At 38.5% G+C, this 18700-nt stretch overlaps 1 protein-coding gene across 2 annotated transcripts in view; it reads right to left on the minus strand.

Moving 5' to 3' along the window:
* LOC139953914 (U3 small nucleolar RNA-interacting protein 2-like) overlaps nt 1–18700 on the minus strand; it is a 33032-nt gene that overhangs the window by 11805 nt on the left and 2527 nt on the right. For both annotated transcript variants that reach the window (XM_071953529.1, XM_071953521.1), the window contains exons 2-7: nt 16102–16214; nt 15362–15486; nt 14375–14442; nt 13567–13735; nt 3948–4165; nt 1488–1588 (exon numbers count right to left, since the gene is read on the minus strand). In XM_071953529.1, the coding sequence (XP_071809630.1) occupies nt 1488–1588; nt 3948–4165; nt 13567–13735; nt 14375–14442; nt 15362–15486; nt 16102–16214 (794 nt within the window). The remainder of the gene's footprint in view (nt 1–1487; nt 1589–3947; nt 4166–13566; nt 13736–14374; nt 14443–15361; nt 15487–16101; nt 16215–18700) is intronic.

The following is an 18700-nucleotide window of genomic DNA, read 5'->3' on the forward strand; positions in this document are numbered from 1 at the left end:
GGGTGCAAGATGTCTCAGCTAGGAAATACATCGTGATATTGCGATATTTAATCGATATCGCGATATATCGCGATATATCGCGATATATTGCGATATATCGCGATATATTGCGATATATCGATATTTCGATTAAAACCAAATCGATCCGATATCGAAATCGTTTCCAAAACAATATCGCGATATTCGATAATATCGTGATATCGCCCAAGCTTAATCTGAATTACCATGTGTACGCAGACGACACTCAGCTATACATCACGTTTAAATCTTCTCAAGAAAACGCCAATGCATCTATTGCAAGACTTGAGAACTGCATCCAAGAGATATGTCGTTGGACACAACAAAACTTCCTGAAGTTAAATGAGATAAGACAGAGTCCCTTCTATTTGGGTCTCGTCAACAGTTAACTAAGGTTTCAGTGCCATACATCTCCATCGGTGATGCTCGGATAGCTTCCTCGCTGAAAGCTCGGAACTTAGGGGTTATTTTTGATTTATCGATGACACTTAAGCCACACATCAACAACATTGTTCGTTTATCATCATATCACATCAGGAATATAGGTAAGATTCGCAAGTACTTGGACAGAAGTGCCACTGAAAAGGTCATTCACACATTTGTTACTTCTCGTCTTGACAACGGCAATGCTCTTCTCTACAGTCTTCCTAACAACCAGATTTCCCGACTTCAACGGCTCAAAAATACTGCTGCCCGCATTGTGACACTGTCTAGAAAATCCTGTTCTATCACCCCCATTCTGAAACAACTACACTGGCTCCCTATCTCTCAACGAATCATCTTCAAGCTGATGCTCATTGTCCACAAAGCTCTTAATGGCAAGGCTCCCCACTATATTTCTGAACTGCTTCAATTTTACACTCCATCAAGGAATCTTCGATGAAGTTCCATGCTTCTCCTCATTGAACCCAAGTCTCAACACTCATGGGGTGACAGGTCTTTTTCTTCAGCCGCGCCACACATCCGGAACTCTCTACCACTTAATCTTCGATCTTGTCTTTGTACCGCAAAATTCAAGTCTCTTCTCAAAACTTATCTTATGTCACAGGTTTTCAATGACTAATTTTGTTGTGTCTGTTTTTCTTTGTGTTGTGTTTTGTTTTTGTTGTTTTGTTTTTGGTTTTACTGCACCCAGCAGGGTGGATATGTGCACATTACAAGTCTTATTATTATTATTATTATTATTATTATTATTATTAATTAATTAGTTCAATGAATGTCAAAGGGCAATAGTGGACACCATTATAAATGCTCATTCATGAACAAAATCCCTGGTAAAATCATATCGTTGTTGTTTAGGTAAGAAAAAAACAACCAAAGGTTAACACAAAGTATTCACTTTATTGCAAATAAAAACACTCATGATAATTGACTAGTTATTCTAAATGGACTGCAGTTCAATGAATGTCAAAGGGCAATAGTGGACACCAATATTTCTAAATAAAGTAGTTAAGAACTAAAATACTTACAAGGTCTCCACATAGGCCATCTCATCGACATTCCATACTTTGGCAGTTCGATCATGTGAAGCACTGTATAACGTGTGTGTTCCTTTCCTAAATGTTAAACCCTGAAGACAAAACAACATGTTTAGTACTGAGGCTCTTAAGAATAGTGAACAAGGCATTCTGCAAAGACATCCTAAATACAACTTCCTTCTCAGAACCGACCTCCCCATCGATTACAAATGGGCTAACTATAGGAATGTGGTCAGTTATTTTTTCATCTATTTGATGCACTTGCTCATTGAAAGGACCTGGGGTTAATTTCATAAAGAGTTAAGACTAGTCACACAAGCGCGAGTCGAATACGGAAAAATATAGTGCTTCTGCATCCCATAGCCAACACGGCCGAAGGCCGATTTGGATATGGGTTGCAGACGAGCTATGTTTTTTTGTATTCCACGAGCGCGCATGTTGTAACAAATTTATTTTCCAGTCTCACGTAAAATGCGCAAAGTTTAAAATTTCAGAACGTTACTTCGCGACGAACAGCATGCACGCACACAAAGTTTAGAATGTAGTTTTTGCACTGTCCGTATACGGAGCATGACGCATTGACGTTCACAATACGCGCTGTGTAATGAAAAAAAAGATGAAGTAGTAGTTTTTATCCCCTAGTAGTTCAAGCATCTGATTGGTGGATTAGCGCGTACTGGAAGATAACAAATATAAAGGCTGGACAAGTAACTCTTCAAACTCGTGATAAGACTAGTCTTAACTTTGTGAAATCCACCCCATGTTTTACTTAATAGTGAGTTTAATATATGCTTGGATAGTCTAAATGGCAATGATAGCAGAAATGTTGCTGAACTTCTTGAGTCTGCTGATTAAGAATCTTCTTGAAAAGTCTTCAGTTCCAATTACGAAAGTGTTCTATAGGAAATTGCATTTAATCAACACATAATTATTTTCTGATGGTAAACATGGATGCACCTCTCACTCAACGACAAACTGCATGTCACCAAGTCCAGTTCTACAACACCAAGGTATTAGATATTGTAGACACCCTGTGGCTATGATGCCCCTCAAAAAAACACCGTTTTCACTGGCAAAACTGCCGTGCCCTTTCTCCCCATTGGCCGTCGTGCCCTTTCTCCCCATTGGCCGTCGTGCCCTTTTTTTACTTAAGTCAAAGATTTTTTTATTGACAAAAACATTTGTTTTCGGCTGACTACTTACGGCCGACAATAATAATCCAGGGAACACTGTTCAGCAGTCATGGTTTTCAACGTTACAAGCCCACAGGAGATTGATTCCTCTTCGAGTCATCGCACAAGCTAGCGCTAACCTGCATCGCATACAATCCACACGCTCGTTTATCTGACGTCCCGATTTCACAAGGAACCAGTCTAACACAATCCATTGATCAACAGAGGGCGCTGTTGTTAAAATGACCATATATGGTATTGTCCGTTTGTGAACGGACGAAAAATATTGTTGGTGAATGAAATGACTCTTGGAAAATGTTTACGAAGGAATTTGCCAAAATAAAGACGCAAAAAGAGCGATTGGAGAAAGATGTAAAATATGAATTTGAGAACTATCCAAGAAAGTTAACTTGGGATTAGTTTCTTTATGAATAAGATATGATTTATCAATATCTTGAATAAGATATGATTTATCAATATCTTTACTCATAAAAAAACTGTTCCATTGGGTTAGCTACCCATAGGGAAACCTCTGGCCAATTTTTTAATTTACTTGTTTAAATAATAAGGCCAGTAAGTTACCCGCCCTTTGATAACTTACTGGCCTTCGCGCCTTCTTTATTTTGAAACTTTTGGCCTTGGTGCCCTTTCTACTGGCCTTGGTGCCCTTCAAAATTTTGCTTGATCCAAGGCCAAAGTGGCCTTGCCCTAAAAAAATTGTAATTCCAGGCCTGATGCACCATTGAAATATAAGGCTATTTCTCTCCGCCACCACATCCCTTGGTAATCTCCCCACATCAAAGCCTACAATAATGTTGTGAGGTGTGCCAAGAGGAATTACCACACACTGTACCACACACTAATGAAGATCATGTCATCTTTGTTGCATTGTACAACTTTGAAAACAATGACCAGTGATGCCAAGACCAAATACAGTACATAAATTCCGAAAGAGTCCACCAACCCAATCCAGTTGGTTCAATATTTCATTGACTGCTGCTTTGCCATCCACTGCTGGCTGGCAATTTAGATCTACCACATTGCTGACAAGATCAAGAGACTTTTGGATTCATTTGTTCTTGATGTAATAACTATTTCTGCCATCTTAATAACATTTGAATCCGTTTCAATTGATAAGTGGAAAAATTATTTTCTTACTACCTTCCCGTTATCCTTCCAATTAATCAAACCGTATTCAATTTTTCTGAAAGTTATAAACTAAACAATATTAAATACAATCTAGAAGAAACTGAGGCCATTGGTTCCTACAAGTACTCACCGACACAGTATCCCTGTGGCCCCTGAACGTGTGCAACAGTTCCCCATTGCTGGGATTCCATATGTGTATGAGTTTACTCCTACACCCTGATGCTAAGAACTGACCATCACTTGAGATTGCGAGGGCCAGGATGTGGGTTGTGTGACCTTTATGTGTGTCTTCTGTACCTTTCTTCCCACCTGGAATGATGTACTCCTTCTGCCTTGTTTCAATATTCCCTGAAAAAAGAGATTCATAAACAGTGTCTCAACTTGTCAGATGCCAAAGTGAGGTATCAGGGATACATATTTTGAAAGCTGCATCACAAGATGTTCAGGAGAAACAACTTAAAGCTAATTCAACTGCTACTGAAACAACATCCAATTAGTCGGCCTGTGCATTTTGTGCCTGGTTAATTTTGGAACCGGGTACTCGTTTGCAACGATGCTTTGGTTCTCGGCTACCTTTGTTATTAGCTGTTCTGACGTAGTGGTCGGAACAGCTATTGAAATCGTCAAGATTTTTATTAGCTGTTCCGACGTAGTGGTCGGAACAGCTATTGAAATCGTCAAGATTTTTATTTGTTATTAGCTGTTCCGACGTAGTGGTCGGAACAGCTATTGAAATCGTCAAGATTTTTATTTGTTATTATTATTATTATTATTATTAGCTGTTCCGATCCAGTCGGAACAGCTATTGTTTTCGTCGAGATTTTTATTATTTTTATTATTATTATTATTATTATTATTATTATTATTATTATTCTTTGTTTCCGCCTCAAACCCCATAGCGTTTGTACAGCGTTTTTGTTTAGGCCCCTACTCCTAAAGTATTAGGATAAAATAGTTAAATCATATATCAAATTGAAGCTTAGAGCCTAAGCTTTATTCTAATACAAAAGTTTAACAATTCTTCATTAATTAACCACGTGGTCTTCATTTGAATTTTTAATTTGTAAACTTGATGCAGTCACTTTCATGTTATTGCGAAATATTCTCTTTGGTAAATGCCGTACAGTATGTACCTATCATGAGTTGTGACTTCTTGAGATGAGTCTACGCGTTTGAACGTAACTGGATGCAGTCGCTTCCATTTTATTGTTAAACGATCTCTGTGGTAAATGCGATTCCGTATGTACCTATCATGAGTTGTGGCTTCTTGAGAGGAGTCTACTCAAGTCTCTTTTTCTTGTTTTTCTACATACGTTCTGGACCACAGCGCAGTGTCTGTTTCTTGACTTCCTAACCGAGTTCTGGACGTACACAAAGGCATAGGGTTTTCGTTTAGCGAACGTGCGTATATAGATAGGGGTACGTTTTTGACGACGACGACATACCATGGTGTCCACAGAATTACACTAAACTTAAACAGTTTGAAGATAATGATAGTTGAAAGCTTCCCTTAAAATATTACTTGCTGTGGTGTTGTAGTTTTTGAGAAATTAGTGAAAAAAAAAATGTCAAAACGTATGACTGGGACCGAGTTGGTTTGGGACCGAGTTGACCGGGTTCGTTTTTGAGAAATGAGTGAAAAAACTGTCAACGTATGACTGGGACCGAGTTAGTTTGGGACCGAGTTGACCGGGTTCATTCCAGGCGACGAGCGTGGACGACAAAAATAGAACGCCTGGGATTTGGAATCTTTTACGGGTGAAGTCGGGGACCATAACCGTAAACTAGTTCAAGTATTTCGCTTTCTTTTCGGAAATTATACCATGACATATACAAAAACTCTTTGCCAGGAATACAAAAACAGCGATTTTATTATTCTGACGTTTCTCTTGTGGTTGAGTGGGTCACTTGTATAGAGCTGCTTATAATAATTAGGCAAAACATTTTGCTTTATAAAAATGCAGAAATTGAGCAGAATAGTGGCTAAATGTTATAGAGCTACTTATTATAATCAATAGGCAAATTATTTTGCTTTAAAAAATTGCAGATGAGCAGAATACCTTGAATCACAACTTGTACTTGTATTTGCTGTGTTTAGCTGCTTTTTGTGTTTAAAAAGCTTTAGTGTAGTTTGGTCTTGGGCCAATGGCTTTTAAGGGAAAGAATCGCAGCGCTTACGTAATCATGGAATTGTGCTAACGCTAAGCGTATTTAACAGCTTAGCAAGGAATGCGTTCTTGAGCGTCACAGTTCCCAATAAAAAAAACGCTACATTGACTAATTGTGCTCAACTCCTGCAAAACTTTCGCTGCGAAAACAACAGTGACTTAAAAATTTGATTTGCATTCGCAGGATAATACCCGTGGTTTACTTACGTGCAAAAGTAGGCCGGGGCGACTAGTGTGCTTTAGTGTTAAAGTTGCGACTACAAATTATTGTTTGAGTCACGACTACAAATTATTATTTGAGTCGCGAATACTATTTTTTTCTACTCTGTTATAATCGTGCTCAAACGTTGACCCGACTACCTGTCTGGTGAAACACTTAGTTGTGTTGCTTCTTACTATTCGCAACATATAATATAACGTGCAACACTTTGCCGCACAAGTCTTGAGAATCCGTAATTTATCTCGACAAGTGTCATAGTTGGGTTTGAGGTGCGATTAGTCCAGTTAGTAAATTTCACTAGTCACCCAGGCCTATCATGATGGGAACTTGCTTATTAAGGTTTTATCGCAAATCGCAAAATTTCAAGAGAGGGCGCTGTTGAACCCACACAAAGGTATAGGCGTTGCGAGCGCGAGTCGTAGAAACTGGTAGATACCGCCCCATATTCATTCCCAAAATGCATTGCGGTTCTGAATCACGATAAACCTTACGAAAAATCTTGTGCGAATGGGCCCAATGTAGTGCTCTGCTCTGGAAGCAAAGATTCAGTGCTTAGAAGAAGCAGTGAATTCTGCGCTTACGTCAAGCAAAATACACTGCTTAGCAGGGATTTCTTTTGTTTGTGTGCTTCCAAGCTCGCACATTTTATTCCGCGCATGCACATTTAGCAGAAAATGGTGATCGTAGGTGCAGAGTTTGGTGGTTACGAGTTCAGTAAAATCCACTCGAACTAGATCAAACATCAAACCACCAACCAAATACAAGGATTTTATCATTAAGTAGTTTCTCACATGGCAATGGACTCTAAAGATACTGGCATGAACTCAAGAAACCAACCAAATCAAACAAGTCAAATGCAAAGTTTTTACATTATTCAACTAGGGACCACTCATCTTATATACCGCCCTCTATTGACAGTGAAAATCCTTGCAGCACCATTTCTCAAGAAGTGCAGGACCAATTTTTACACTGTCTGTAGTGAAGACTCCTTGGGGCATGGACATTAATTTTGAAAAACTGTGACCTCAAGTTGACCTCTACTTCCGGGTTAACCGGAAGTGGGACCATATCTCAAGAGTTACACAACCGATTTAAAAAAAATTCTTCAGTTTTAGACCCCTTGGGCATTGGAGATTAGCCTTAGGTTACCGTGACCCCATGTCGACCTCTACTTTCGGGTCAACCGGAAGTGGCATCATAACTCAAGACACTATTCAACATTTCAAACTTTTTTTCAGTTATAGGCTCCTTGGTCATTTTACCACATAATATAAGCAAAAGAACACGGAACAGCTTTGTGTTTGTTCACAAACACCTAATGTCTAGTTATTATTTGTATCCGTCAAAACCCGATAGGTTTAACCAGGGCATTTTGTTACAGCCAAAAATTATACTTGGCTTAGTATAAACGAGTCAGAACCTATATCATATTAAAGCTTAGGTCTTGAAGTTGCAGTTAAATGTAGTTTGCATAAATTAAATAATTAATTAACTAAGTTATAACGACATGAATATTTAATTAGCCAATCTTTAGACTGCCATATCTCACAAACTATACGTCCGATCGCAATTTTTTTTTCAATTTTGTACTTTGTAGTAACTATTCCATGGCCTCAAAATCCGGACGACGTCACCATGACGTCAAGTATTGCACGTTTTGTGTCTGTGCACAAACACAATGGCTCTTTTAAATGGTCAAAAACTTAATAACTTCAAAATTATTTATCTGTTTGTTTCCTGAATTTGATATTTTGTGTCAAAAAATACACTGATTCTAAAAATAATGGTTTCCGTTCATTAAAACCAATCAAGGGACGTCTATCATTAACGAATAAATTAAAATCTTGCCGTCATGGGTACAACGTAGTACTTCTGGATGTAGTCACTAAAGTGCGTGCAGTTGCTTTCATGTGACTGTACACTGTCTCTATGGGTGGTTGCAATACAGTGTGGACCTGTTTGCATTGAGGACTTACTTGAGGGGAGTCTACCACGCTGGCCTGATGTTGGCATCATTGCTGTACACTGTCTCTATGGGTGGTTGCAATACAGTGTGGACCTGTTTGCATTGAGGACTTACTTGAGGGGAGTCTACCACGCTGTCCTGATGTTGGCATCATTGTATTTTTTTTCCTAACCGTGTTATGGACATACTCCATTGGATTTGTACACAACCAATAGGCATACATTGGAATCCTACGATGGTTCAGGGTTTTCGTTAAAACGATGTACGTTCTAATAGTTTTTTTTTAAAAGGCATTGGATTGGGTTAAGTTACACACCATCGTGTACCTTATGAAATTTGTTAGTATGAAAAACACAATTTTAAAACTGTGACGTCATCACGTGATAATTTATGGTAATTAGAAGCTTTTATGAGTTTTTCTTTGCAGCACTATATCTCAAGAAGTGAACGGCCGAATTCAAAGTTGTTTTCAGTAATAGACTCCTTAGGCATGATAGATTTGCATTGGGTAACCGTGACCCCGATTTGACCTCTACTTACGGGTCAACCGGAAGTGAGACCATATTTCAAGAGTTACACAACCGATTTAATTTTTTTCTTCAGTTATAGACTCCTTAGGCATTAAATTTTGTTGGGGAAAATCCGTGACCCCATTTTGACCTCTTCTTCCGGGTCAACCGGAAGTAGGACCATTTGTCAAGAACTACACAACTGATTTTCAAACTTTTTTCAGTAATAGACTACTTAGACATTAAACATTAACTTAGAAAACTGTGACCTTATGTTGACCTTTATTTCCGGGTCAACCGGAAGTGGGATCATTTCTCAATAACTACACAACCGATTTTCAAACTTTTTCAGTTATAGACACCTTAGGCATTAAATATTAACTTTGAAAACCATGACCCCCACGTTGACCTTTCCTTCCGGGTCAACCGGAAGTGGGACCTTATTTCAAGAACTACATAACCGATTTTCAATTTTGTTTTGGTTATTAACTCCTTTGACATTGGACATTCGCATTGGCTAGCCGTGACGCCATGTTGACCTTTACTTCCGGGTCAACCGGAAGTTGGACCATATCTTAAGAACTACACAACCGATTTTCAATCTTTTTCAGTTTTAGACTCCTTAGGCATCAAAAATAAAATTAGAACACCCGTGACCCCAATTTGACCTATATTCCTGGTCAACCGGAAGTGAGACCATATCTTAAGAACTACACAACCGATTTTCAAACTTGTTACTCTTATAGACTCCTCAGGCATTTAAAATAAACTTTGTGACCCCCATACCTCAAGAACTACACAACACGGAACAGCTTTGTGTTTGTTCACAAACACCTAATGTCTAGTTATTATTATTATTATTATTTGTATCCGTCAAAACCCCATAGGTTTAACCAGGGCATTTTGTTAAAGCCAAAAATCATACTTGGCTTAGTATAAAAGAGTCAGAACCTATATCATATTAAAGCTTAGGTCTTGAAGTTGCAGTTAAATGTAGTTTGCATAAATTAAATAATTAATTAACTAAGTTATAACGACATGAATATTTAATTAGCCAATCTTTAGACTGCCATATCTCACAAACTATACGTCCGATCGCAATTTTTTTTTCAATTTTGTACTTTGTGGGTACTGTATAACTATTCCATGGCCTTAAAATCCGGACGACGTCACCATGACGTCATGTATTGCACGTTTTGTGTCTGTGCACAAACACAATGGCTCTTCAAATGTCAACTGTCAACATTTAAATGGTCAAAAACTTAATAACTTCAAAATTATTTATCTGTTTGTTTCCTGAATTTGATATTTTGTGTCAAAAAATATACTGATTCTAAAAATAATTGTTTTCCGTTCATTAAAACCAATCAAGGGACGTCTATCATTAACGAATAAATTAAAATCTTGCCGTCATGGGTACAACGTAGTACTTCTGGATGTAGTCACTAAACTGCGTGCAGTCGACTTCATGTGGCTGTACACTGTCTCTATGGGTGGTTGCAATACAGTGTGGACCTGTTTGTATTGAGGACTTACTTGAGGGGAGTCTACCACGCTGGCCTGATGTTGGCATCATTGCTGTACACTGTCTCTATGGGTGGTTGCAATACAGTGTGGACCTGTTTGCATTGAGGACTTACTTGAGGGGAGTCTACCACGCTGGCCTGATGTTGGCATCATTGTATTTTTTTCCTAACCGTGTTATGGACATACTCCATTGGATTTGTACACAACAAATAGGCATACATTGGAATCCTACGATGGTTCAGGGTTTTCGTTAAAACGAATGTACGTCTAATAGGTTTTTTTTGTAAAAGGCATTGGATTGGGGTAAGTTACACACCATCGTGTACCTTATGAAATTTGTTAGTACGAAAAACACAAATTTAAAACTGTGACGTCATCGCGTGATAATTTATGATAATTAGAAACTTTAATGAGTTTTTCTTTGCAGCACTATATCTCAAGAAGTGAACGGCCGAATTCAAAGTTTTTTTCAGTAATAGACTCCTTAGTCATGATAGATTTGCATTGGGTAACCGTGACCCCGATTTGACCTCTTATTCCGGGTCAACCGGAAGTGGGACTATATCTCAAGAGTTACACAACCGATTTAATTATTTTCTTCAGTTATAGACTCCTTAGGCATTAAATTTTGTTGGGGAAAATTCGTGACCCCATTTTGACCTCTTCTTCCGAGTCAACCGGAAGTGGGACCATATCTCAAGAACTACACAACCGATTTTCAAACTTCTTTCAGTTTTAGACAACTTAGACATTAAATATTAACTTTGAAAACTGTGACCTTGTGTTGACCTTTATTTCCGGGTCAACCGGAAGTGGGATCATTTCTCAAGAACTATACAACCGATTTTTAAACTTTTTCAGTTATAGACTCCTTAGGCATTAAATATTAACTTTGAAAACCATGACCCCCATGTTGACCTTTTCTTCCGGGTCAACCGGAAGTGGGACCATATCTTAAGAACTACACAAACGATTTTCAATTTTGTTTTGGTTATTAACTCCTTTGACATTGGCAATTCGCATTGGCTGGCCGTGACCCCATGTTGACCTTTACTTCCGGGTCAACCGGAAGTGGGACCATATCTTAAGAACTACACAACCGTTTTAGACTCCTTAGGCATCAAAAATAAAATTAGAACAACCGTGCCCCAAATTTAACCTGTACACAACCGATTTTCAAACTTTGTTTACAGTTACATACTCCGTGGTCATTTTAGCACTTAATCCAAGCAAAATAACACGGAACAGCTGTGTGTTTGTTCACAAACACCTAATGTCTAGTTATTATTATTATTGTTAGCCTTCGAGAAAGACTCTGCTAGGGTCGAAACGTCAGGCCATTAACTATTTTTTGGGCTTTTAAAAAAGTTACTTGACATTACCAAAAGATATATTTTGTTATTTAAATCATGCACCACTGTCATAATCCTTCCACCACTACAATTTTGCTCCATTTGACTGCCTTTAAATGGTTGTTCCATCTCTATACTTGGAATAAACTTCTTCAGCATGGAAAATGTACGAATTAATATTCCAGAAGTCCACGGACCAATCCCCATGCTTTGAGTGCAAGCATCTGTGACTAAGCTTTGGCGATATTGTGTTTTTTTAACTCACGATGTATCGTCAAAAAAATATCGTGATATCCGATGATATCAACTTCAAAATTCTGAGATCTCACGAAGGCAGAGAGCGTTTTAAAACTCCTAAAAAATTCAACCGAGGTATACATTTTTGGTAGTATTTCCACACATGGTGTTAAAACCTGGGCCTTTTAGTTAAACACATATTTAAGTGTCTTTTAAAGTGCCTACTGATAATGACTGTATGCATATATAATTAGACCTCGCCCATTTAATAGACTGTGCAAGTTTCGCACGTAGCAAAAACGAGAACTTAATTCGAAAAAAAATATATTTTTGTACAAAACCAAATTGTATTGAAATTGTTATTTGTTAAAAAATTCTTAAAGATTATTTTTTTAACGTACTTTTTGTATAATTATTATTTTAATTCGTGTACATAATAATTGTTTTGTTTAAATTAACGTAAAAATTATACATTTATCGGGACGAGGATCGCTGTTCGACATCGACCTGGACGGTTTTTCGAATACACCCTGTTTGTGAATCACGTCCAATTGGTGCGATCATCACATAGGTTCAGCGATAATGGGAACGTCAATTGGGTAATATTCTTAATTGTTTAGAGTAAACCGGAAACTGGAGGTCAAGTTTTTTTCTTTAGTTTTCTTCGTTAATTTGTTGAATTGATTTTACTTTTCTGTTTTTAATTACTTATTTTTACATTCCCAAGAACATATTCACTTTTTAGAGTCATAACTTATATTAAACTAAAATTATCGACAGAACAAAATCTCCCCAATGTAAAACTCCATTAGGTTGGGACCACAATGGTCCCGGAAGTTCAATTTCTCGCGAGACTTGCACAGTCTATTCTAGTTAACCAATAGGCATCCATAATGAACATGAGGTGACTGCATCATTCCCTGAGGGTGCTCAATGGGTTGTGGTTTGTGTAATATGATCCCAATGTGGTCTGCAACTGGCAGCACAATCTCCACCACACAGGGGAGGTAAATGATACAATTGTGTTACTTCTGTAGTTTCTGTGAGAGACGCCTGAGCACTTAAGTATTTGATTATGTAATGGGTTTTTTGTCCACAAAAAAACAGTCAGTTTGGATCAATTTGGGAATCTTGCGGTCTGGTCTTGGACTTAGTATGTTTTTCAACAGCCCTTTGTTGTTGAAGATAATCTCAATTAGGGAAGACATCGTGAAACTTCATCAAAACAGCAACTTACCGATAAATTGATTAACAGCAAATCAAGACGATATCTTAATCGTTTGAGAAGTGGTATCGCGATTTTCGATATCTCGTGATATTGCCCAAGCTTATCCCTGACACACAAGTGGTACGACACCATGCAATTCTTGGTTTGCAAATTTGGTTAGTGACGTACTATAAATAGTTAAAGATCACACAGTAATCCTTGCAGGACTTTGGAAACTCCAAAGGCAGGTAAGTTGCTGTTATGGCGAGCAGTGTCTGTAAGTTACTTGCAATGTCGGGGTGTATTGGGGTTGTTGTTGTTTGGGTGGTTTTTTTTTTGACGGGGGGTGCATTTTTACTTATTTATTTATTTATTTATTTTGTTTTGTAGAAAACGTACAGCGAAAGGTTTTCAGTGGGTAATGGAATTTTTTTTAAATTTAACCGAGTAATGACGTTGGCTTTCAGGCATGCCAATACCTAGAGACTTGACAGAGGCCTACTTAATACCATCAAAATACACCAAGGAATGGGCATGATGAGGAGAGAGTTGACCAGACTTACATTTGATAATGCAGCATTCTTTAGAAGCACTAAATATGTACTTGTTGTCAGGGGATACGACAAGGCAAGTAATTGACAACTTGTGACCTCTCAGTACAGTCATCTCAGGGGTTGCTTCAAAGTCATATTCCTGGCAAACTTTCCTCTGTAGTTTTCCACTCAGTTCGAGCTGTAAGGTTCAATAGAAAACTAGTGTTTATCAGCTTCCGTATGATGATAAAAATCCATGTGTGCAAAAAGTTTTCTTATTTTATCTGGATTATGTATGTAGCTCATTAAAGATTATTAGCACCTCTTCTGTTCACTCAATGTCATTTTTGTGAATCAGTGCAACCTTTAGAAGGGTTTACCTAAAGTACTATCAGCATGTGGATTGTTTAACTAGACAAGATAGAACCCTGCGCCATTGTCGCACAACAATTAAAGGCTAATAAATCATTGAAGCCAGCCAGACCATAATATCCTCATCTGTCCACCGTGGAATTCTCTCTCCATTTTATGTCTTATTTATTACATGCAAGTGCTGCAGTTTGTGAGCACATGTGGTTACCAGCTCTTTATCAATGATTATTTTGATGTCACAAATTATTCCAAAATAATATTAAATATCACATCATATTCCTGATGATGTACCAGGGATGACAAAAATCAGTTTCACTCAGGCTAACATCAAACATCTTTGTGAGAAAAAAAGCCATTTGAGATTTGTTTGCAATGTTTTTTTATTAATACAATGAAAACCACACTATGTTGAATGTACACAAACACATGTGTTTTCATTTAAACAAGCCTGTCACACATTACTTACCACATCTTCTTTAAGTCTGTGTGCTATGGCGTCTTTGTCAATATCTCGGGCGTCTTCATTATCTTTCTCTGTAAAAAAAGAGAACAAACAATCCCAATCCCATTTACTTTATTTAATAGAGAACATAATGCATCCCCATAGAGTTATGGTTGATCTTGAATACAGCAATTTATACCATTACGATAGGTGTAGCTCGTTGACAACCACCAACCCGCTAGTAGGGCAGGCCTGAATAAGCACTTCAGTTCTTTAACATGGTTATGAGTCAAATCAACACAAATATTTTTAAGAGGCAGAAAATCAGTTTCATCAGAATCTACTTGTCAATGTACAGTCAAAAATGTTGTTTTTAATATTTTGTTAAAAACATTTATGTTACTTGTTTACAGTTCACACTCTTCACAACAACAGGTTTCAAACAAACTCTGCCCTTTCAGAGCACACAACAAACAGTTGACAAGTTTACCTACCTTCATCTTCAACTTCAAGCTGTGCCGAATACTGCTTGGTTAGACGAAGTCTCTTTTCCAAACAGACTCTGCCCTAAAGAGCACACAACCAACAGTTGACAAATTTACCTACCTTCATCTTCAGCTTCAACTTCAAGCTGTGCCGAATACTGCTTGGTTAGACGAAGAGCACTAAACCAACAGTTGACAAGTTTACCTACCTTCATCTGTAAGCTGTGCCAAATGATTAGATGAAGTCTCTTTTCCCAACAGACTCTGCCCTACAGAGCACACAACCAACAGTTGACAAGTTAACCTACCTTCGTCTTTAACTTCAAGCTGTGCCGAATACTGCTTGGTTAGACGAAGTCTTTTTTCGAACAGACTCTGCCCCCAAAGAGCACACAACCGACAGTTGACAAGTTTACCTACCTTCATCTGCAAGCTGTGCGGAATACTGCTTGGTTAGATGAAGTCTCTGATCCCAACAGACTCTGCCTTACAGAGCACACAACCAACAGTTGACAAGTTTACCTACCTTCATCTGCAAGCTGTGCTAAATACTGCTTGGTTAGACGAAGTCTCTTTTCCTGTGCAGTTTCCTCTTCAGATTCGGATTCAGATGAGGATGGGACAACCTTTCGCTTATTGGTTGGGGTATCACTGGGTAAAGGAGAAATTCAAAAACAAAATTTGAGAAAAACATGCTGTTTTTGCTCACCGTCCATTTCAGATATGAATAAAAATAATAACTGTTAAAATGTGTAGATTTATTTGAGAGCGTGCAAATTTAACTGCATTTGGCAGATAGACTGGTTGCAATTGCTACAATTATTGCATCATACATAGGCACATTAATGACAATGCCCCTTCCTGGGGCAAGCTTGGGCAAGAAAATAAAACACACAGTTTACTACACTGGTGGTGGTGGTTGACTACTAAACATTAAGTTTGAGCACAGGGCCTGTAGGATGGTATGGTACTTTGTACATGTTGTAGTCTAAGGTACCAGGTTACAGGTGGGTCGGACAATTTTTCTGTCGGTGGAGAAGCCTGCTTTTTCTTTATTATTACTGCCGAGTGGCGATGTCCAGTCCACTGCCTGAGAACCAAGACTAGTGTTTGTGTGCTGAACAAGTGAATAAATAGAGCCCTGGTAAAGCACAGCCCAATTTCAAGTAACGTATCTGGAACCTAATTGTACCTGTTATGTATTTACTTCTAGCATTGTATCTGAACTACATTTGATCTATTCCTTGTACAATAGGCAAAACTTACATTTCATCATCAGATGAATCACTAACAATCTCTTCAGTCAACTTGGCTTTCTTCTTCCTGAGTTTGTTAATTGCAGCAGTACTCACATCTCGTTTAGATTTACCTGAGGAATCCTAAATCAGAAATTAGGAATATTATTCAATTATCAGATTGTTATAATCATGCAGATTTGTTTAAACGTTGTTGACTTCATCAAATGCAGTTTAGATAGCTCAGTGACTTTTTAAAGTTTTTGATTTTACTATTATGTTTATACACCCGAAGGACGTCTCAAAGGGCTTACACATTCTGGTCACTGGGCCTCAAATCATTATTAAACCATCTCAGCTCTCTGGGGAGTATACAGCTTGTGCTGCCAAATATGTAGCGCACTAAGCTAATCAATCACAAGAACCAACTCTGCCCTCGCAGGTACCCATTTACCCCTCGAGGGAGAGAAGCTTTAAATGGTTAAATGTCTTGCTCAAGAACACAAGTGTCACAACCGGGATTCAAACCCACACTCTGCTGAACAAATAATAATAACAACAATAACAATTCTTATAGCGCATTTCACAATATCCGTATCAATGCACTTTACACTAGTGCTCTGGTCATAGGGCCAATAACATCCCTTTTATTGTTTCTCAGCTCCCTTGAGAGTATAAAACCTGGGCAACAGTTTATATCGCTCAAGGCTTTGTCATTCACAATATCAACCTCTACCCTCGCAGGTACCCATGTATACCCCTGGGTGAAGAGAAGCAATTATAGTGAAGTATCTTGCTCAAGGACACAAGTGTCACAACCGGGATTCGAACCCACACTCTGGTGACTTAGCACCAGAACTTCGAGTTCGCACTCTTATCCGCTCGCAGAAGACACTCACGGTTAAGGAACTTAACTCGTATATATGTCCTAAGATTAATCCCAAGTTAGGAAGAGTTTGGTGAAACCAACGGCAGCATATTTATTGGCAATTGAGATGGGGCAATATTAAATGACAATAAGTTTAACATTGATAGAATAGTCAAATAAAGTGTGGTTGACAGGATACAAAGTAATTGGCAGTGTCTCAGAAATTAATAATTATAATCACAGTTTCACAAAGACATCTTTCAAAACATTATTGTTTAGGTAAGCTGAAGGTCTTTTTTTGATTTGGGGGCATTTTGTAGTTGGGTGACCAGAAAAAAATCATTGACATGCCAGGGGTAAATGGGTACCTGTGATGGTACCTAACTGTGAGGCGAAGGCAGAGATGTTTCTTGATTTAGCTTAATAACTTAGTCATGTTTGTTAGTGTGCTACATTTGGCTGAGATGGCTTAAAGCGACGCGTGTCCATATGTTTTGTACACAAAGCACGGATCGGATGTTTTTTTATTATAGGATGAACGTGTGCAGATAATTCTCCTAGGAAAAAAATAGTATGCGCACGCTCATCACGTGTCGTGACTTCGCGATGCGTTAGGCAGAGTTCGGGGACAATCAGCATTTGTAGTGTAGTGGTAAAACGGAGTAGTTGGGGACTGAATTACGGTAAGAATTTATAATTTTTAACAATTTTAGAGATTGCGGAGTGGATTTTCTGTCGTTCTCCCCAGACAATAGGGACTTTTCGTTTTCGACGACGGATGGTTCTGCGACGGTAAAGATGACATTTGGCGTCATCTGCGCATGCGTCGGCTTTGAGGACGGTCGTCCCTCAATTTCTACGACAGTACTTGGGATGAATCTTCGTTGTGCTGAAAACGACAACGTTTAGCTGAACAACCGTCGCAGAACCATCCGTCGTCGAAAACGAAAAGTCCCTAATGAGATATCAAAGGACTCAAAGAGCCTAATTTTGGTGAGATAAAAAAAAAAAAAAAAGAGACACTGTGATTCTAAAATTCATTGAACCATCATCATTTTACACGTGAGAGACACAGCAAAAAAGACATCACCAGAGTGGAGAGTGTTCAAAGTAGTGCAGCCAGACTTGTCCTTCAGAGGTACCAACGTAGAGACAGTGTTTCTTCCATGCTACAAGAGCTTGAGTGGAAGTCACTTGGATGGAGAAGACAGGCCGCCAGTCTTACAATGCTCTACAAGATACAGCACAACCTTGTCGCCATCAATGCCTCCCATTACCTCCAATGATTCCCTCCAACAACAGATCCTACCACCCTTGCAAACTCCTGGCCATCACTAGCCGCACCCAGCTATTATGGTAGTTCCTACTTTCCAAGAACAGTCAAACTCTGGAACTCGCTCCCAGTTGTGGTGTTAGAGCGGCAGCCCAGAGCACTTTGGTTAAAGGAACGAGGTACCAATATTTGAGTACAGGAACATTTAGTGGATAACCTGACATATAGGCCTGGGCGAATTATTCGAATATCCGGTTAATGGCGAATAGGTTTTCCTATCCGTAACCGCGATTGCCTTTTTTTTCTTAACCGGATATCCGCATAGGGCGCGAATACCTATTTACAAACCGGATAATTTTGTAATTACAACCGAGTAACTGGATATTCTTTAATATCCGAATATCCGCAGACGTCGGGCGACAACTGATATGAATGTTTTGTCTGAATCCTTATGAAACTTCTATTAAGACAGCATAAAACAGCATATAT

Source organism: Asterias amurensis, chromosome 2 (assembly GCF_032118995.1).
Source record: "Asterias amurensis chromosome 2, ASM3211899v1".
Classification (NCBI taxonomy): domain Eukaryota; kingdom Metazoa; phylum Echinodermata; class Asteroidea; order Forcipulatida; family Asteriidae; genus Asterias; species Asterias amurensis.